The 4,898-nt window shown below is 49.9% G+C and overlaps 1 protein-coding gene across 2 annotated transcripts in view; it reads right to left on the bottom strand.

Annotated features, from left to right (window-relative positions):
• Positions 1–2,057, bottom strand: part of CHD3 (chromodomain helicase DNA binding protein 3) — a 23,294-nt gene extending 21,237 nt beyond the window's left edge. For both annotated transcript variants that reach the window (XM_021714630.1, XM_021714631.1), the window contains exons 1-4: positions 1,794–2,057; positions 1,122–1,234; positions 448–618; positions 100–224 (exon numbers count right to left, since the gene is read on the bottom strand). In XM_021714630.1, the coding sequence (XP_021570305.1) occupies positions 100–224; positions 448–618; positions 1,122–1,234; positions 1,794–1,893 (509 nt within the window). In that variant the 5' untranslated portion in view covers positions 1,894–2,057. The remainder of the gene's footprint in view (positions 1–99; positions 225–447; positions 619–1,121; positions 1,235–1,793) is intronic.
• Between the last annotated feature and the right edge of the window lie 2,841 nt (positions 2,058–4,898).

The raw sequence follows: 4,898 nt of genomic DNA, 5'->3' as shown, positions 1-4,898 counted from the left end.
TACACATACATACATACACACACACACACACACACACACACACACACACACACACACACACACACACACGTCTGTGAGGATTCCCTGGTCCCACCGCACCTCATGAACTGGCTAAAGGCTTTGTAGTTGGTAAGTGTGTGGTAATCCTCCTCAGAGAACACATGTTCCACATCCTCCAGGCCCCAGGTCAGAAGCAGAGTTGCTGATGACTTCTGTTCCACCTGCTGGAAGAGAGGGGGCTTCAGTGAGTTGGGTGCTCCTCCAGCTCCTATTCTTTCACACATGCCTCTTTACCTACCCACCAGCCTCCTTAGGCTTTCTTGCTTCTTACTTCACTCTCTAGTCCAGTCCCCATACCTTACAAACCATAGCCTCTCAGGTTTTCCCTCCCTCCTCATGTCTGTCTTTAATGCTGATTTCTCACCCTTACTCCCAAACTCTGCTCACCTTTTGCCCCCCATCTCCTTCTCCTTTTTTCCGCCGCTTTGTTTTCTTTTCCTTTTTTTCTCGGTGCTTCCGTCTTCGTTTCCGACCCGGTCCAGTTCCATATTCACTGCCCCCACTCTCAGACTTCTCCCGATACTCATCTCGCTCAGAACCAAATTCCTCCTCACTGTCCTAAGAAAAAGAAGTAAAAATAACATTTATTCTTACTTACCATGTGCCAGAAACTGTTCTTAGAACATAACATGTTCTATCTCTTTTAATCTTCACAACAATCCTATGAGATAGTAACTAATCTATTTTTACCCACTTTTTACAGATGAAGAAACTGAGGCACAAAGACCTAAATAAACAGCCCAGGAAGACAGGATTTCTAGGCTCTGAAGTCATGCGGTCTTCCCCCAGAGCCTGGGCTTTCGCTACTTCTCTTTGCTGCTAAGGCAAATCACATCAACTGTGCTTTCCTTCCCTAGATTATAGTGAATAAGACTGGAGTCCCAGATCCCTGGGATACAGGCCAATAGCAGTTGTGGTGGATGGGAGAGAAGGGTGGGGGTCAAGCCTCCCTGGCTTCAGGACACCTCTCCTGCCCCAGTAATCAGGGCCAGAGAAGAGGCAAGTCTCTGTGAATGGGTCTCCTGGGCCTTGCCATAGAGTTAGGAATTCTTGACACTTACACGCTTCTTGCGTTTTCGAGGTTTTCCTGGCTTGTTCTCCTTCTGTTTCTTCGGACCTCGTTTTCTCTTCTTCACACCCAATGATGAAGGCAGCAGCTGAATGTCATCTTTATCTTTGGAATAGAAAGCATTAGAAAACTTAAGCCTCTAGGTTTCTAGTCTCTGAGGCCCCTCAACTTCCCCCTTAGTTCCCACTCTCTAGGAACTCGGGCATTAACTCCTCCAAACCTTGCCTCCCTTCCCTGGATGCAAACAGAGTGTTTCGAGTACTCTGGGATGCTCTGGTTCTGAATGGGAGATCAGGGGTCAGAAAGGAAGCGCAGCCAAACCACTCCTCCTTCCCTCCCTCCTCCTACTAACAAGGGACCAGGCTCTAGGCCACAGGCTCTGACTGTGGCAGGTCCTTTCAGTCACCGCCAGGGCTCCTCCTGCCTTCCCCATCACTTCGCCAGCTGGCATTCTGCCCAGGAACTGGGGAAGCCATGCCCAGCTGCTGGCCTGGCCTGACCCCAGCACTTGGAGTGGGGAGACACAAGCTGGCAGCTCCATAAGCCAGATGCTGAGAAGGGAGAGCCAAAGGTGGACACCTGGGTTTTCACACTAACACCCTGGGGCCCTGACATCCTTTTTGCCAAGAGGGAGGCCTCTATTTACATTTCTTTGGATAATCACCAGGCATTCTGTCACCCCAACACAGTCCTAGAGGGAAAGAAATCCTCAGCTGGTCATTTTCACTTCTTGTCCACAGGATCATAGTGTTTGCCTCCTTCATCACACCCTAATCCTACAGGAGAAAGTCCCTACAATTAACTAAATATTCTTCCTCTTCCCAAGTAGCCTGAAACCTGCCTTCAAATCTATTTCCATTTCCCTGTTCTCTTCCAGAACTTAGGAGCCATGCCTTTTGTTCCTTGGTTTCACCCTTTGCCTCCATATTCTGTACCAGACATCCTGATCCATTCATATATGCACGGTATGGGAGACCAAACAAAGACAGAGGCACAGACAGACACACCCAGCATATGCCTTCTCAAATGCACACACAGATACACACTCAGGCACACAAATACAGAGGATGGCCTGTACCTGCATCAGCAGGGCCAGGTCCCTGGCTTTCTCCCCATATGTCTCTGTCAGAGGGCCCCAGGCTGGCTGGTTCTTCCCTGATGTCCCCCCACCCCATTCGCAGTGACCTGTGCCAGTCTGTGGAGGCTTAGGGGTAGGAGAGTTACTCAACTTAGGGGAAGACAGGGATGCCAAACAGACTCGGGCTGTGGTTTGCCTCCCCCCTACCTTGAGCACTAGACAAACCAGCCAGACCTGTCTTTGTACAGGGAAAGGCACTGCTGGAGGGGAAAGCCTGGGCTCGGCCCAGCCCCTAGCTCTAGGACACACAATCCTTCCTCCCTCAACAGCCAACAGAAAATTAGCCACAATTAACACCGGAGGCCTCAGTTTCTATTCCCACAGAATCATGGTGTCTCCTTCCTTCAGTGCTACCTTTTCTTCCAACTCTAGCATCCTGTCCCCTTGTGCAGGAAGACACTCTAAGACTGTGTATGTGTGTGTGTGTGTGTGTGTGTGTGTGTGTGTGTGTGTGTGTGTGTATGGACTGGGGTGCCTGTCAAAGCCTGGGTGTAAAAATGGAACAGGGACTGCAGTAGAAAGTCAGTAAGGCACCATGCCCCAGTAGCCTGACCTCAGGGACTTCGGTTAACAAGAACATGGAAACAGAGGCTGCTGGGGCAGTGGCAAGGGCAGGCCAATTGGCTAAGGATCAGGGACATGGCCTTGGCCACCACCAGCTGAGGGTAAAAGCCCATTCACACCACTCCCCATCCCAGCAGGAGGTTCCCAGACTTGGGCAGACGTCAGTGGCGGGAGAGGCAAAAGGAGAATGGCGAGGAAAGGCAAGGGAGGGTAATAAAGCAAATCTAACTCCCAACCTCGGTCTCAGCAACCACTCAATGCTGGCCTGGAGCCCAGACTCTCCCACATCCCCAGCTCGGATCTGGGGAAGGCAGGGAGGGAGGAGGGCGCAAGGCGCAGGGTGGAGCCTGGTAGCCAGAGAAAGCGGGAGGAGTCTTAGCTGAAGCCTCGCCTCCTGCCCGCCCCTCTCTTCTTCTAATCTTACCATCAATCTCTCACACATATATTTATTTTTTCTCAAATTCCCCTCCCTCCCCCACAACGAACCACCATAATAGGTCTGCTGCACATGCGTATTGCATGTAGGGGGTGGGTTTGTATTTTCAGACCTTTTGCAAAGAAACTACCAGAATTTTCCGCACCACCCACAATCATTCCCCACCCCCACCCCCAAGGAATCACATCTATATATTATGTTATATTATTTCTCTAGACTTGCCAGAAGGGGGAGGGAGAAGAAATGAGTTTTTGGCTTCCTGCTCCCTTCCCCCACCAACACAAGTGCTATTATTTTAAACGTTTAACAATGTAAGGAGACTGAAGAGAGGGGGAAGGGATAAAATTGGTCTTGGGTAAGAATGTAAAACAAAATGGTGAGAATCAAAGCAGAATGGGAAACAATAGAAACCTCTAATATGTACAAATTCATATTCTAGAAAAGGATGAGGGAGGTTAGCCTGAACAAATTTCCTTAGAGGAGGGTTATTTTCCCCACATTTAGGTAGACAGAAATAATGAGCAGGCTAAAAATATTTTCCCAAAGTTTTACCTCACAAAGTCATCTGAGGGGGTGTATCTGGGTCACTTGTTTGACTTGGAGGATTGAAAGAGAGATAAAATTGCCCTAGGGGAGAGGAGAGGTGGGTTCTCATTTCAAACATAAAATTTTAAAAGCATTTGACATTTCTTCTCAAGTATTCAGAAAGCAAAGAGGGAAAGGGGGAAGGAGTATTGACACAAAGACCCATCTCAACCTTAGATTCCTTCATGCTTCTCTCTCTCACCCAGATCTGGGATCAGAAACACTCAAATGCCAAATTCCAAGTTCCAATACAAATAGGCGAGTCTGGCCAAGCCCCCAACATAACCTGATATCCTTTCTCTCCCTCTTTTTAGCCCCTCTGCTGTAGGCAACCCAGCAGCCAACACCCTCCCCATAATTCTTTATTCTTTCTCCCTCCCGCAAAAGCAGTGGGTTCTCTGGGATAACTTTTTCAAAACTTTCCCCTTTTTCAGACAAGCCCGGGAGGCAGGGAGACTGTATCCAGTTTCCATTAGACACACATCTTTCCCCTGACCCACAAGCACCCCACACCCCCTCCTGAAAGGTTGTCTCAACTAGACAGAAGCATTTGCCACATAAGCCACGCGGACCAATATGACAGTTTTACAAAGAACCTGGTGTTAGCCGTTTTGAAGTTTGGTGCATTTGTGCCGCATGGCAGCCAGAGGCCTTGGGGTGTGGATGTCCCCTTTCATTCCCAAAGAAGGGGATGTAAACACCAAAATGCTCACCTATCCCAAAGAAGACTAGAAATCACTCCATTAAGAGGGTGGTCTGAGTGAGACACTGCTGGGTGCCTGATGCCACGCAGCGATCTGGAGAGTGCTGCCCAGAAAGTGCTGCCGGGTGACTTGTCATCCCGGGAGAGGGGTGCGGAGTGATGGTCAAGCTGCAGAACAGCTGGGTGGGCAGTTCACGCCCCACAACGTGGTCAGGATGTGGGTGGTTTCAGCAAGAGTGACAGTGAGTGGCAGCACGTGAGAGTCACAGCTGGGCAGCCTGGCCACCCCAGACTGCAGAAGGGGTCATGAGGTGGGGAAGCCGCTCCCCACACCCCCCCCCCC

The sequence above is a fragment of the Carlito syrichta genome, unplaced genomic scaffold, assembly GCF_000164805.1.
Source record: "Carlito syrichta isolate Samal-C Ts95f unplaced genomic scaffold, Tarsius_syrichta-2.0.1 Scaffold305688, whole genome shotgun sequence".
NCBI classification, from domain to species: domain Eukaryota; kingdom Metazoa; phylum Chordata; class Mammalia; order Primates; family Tarsiidae; genus Carlito; species Carlito syrichta.
The sequence above is the reverse complement of the archived record's forward strand: the minus strand, read 5'-3'. Positions and strand labels throughout refer to the sequence as shown.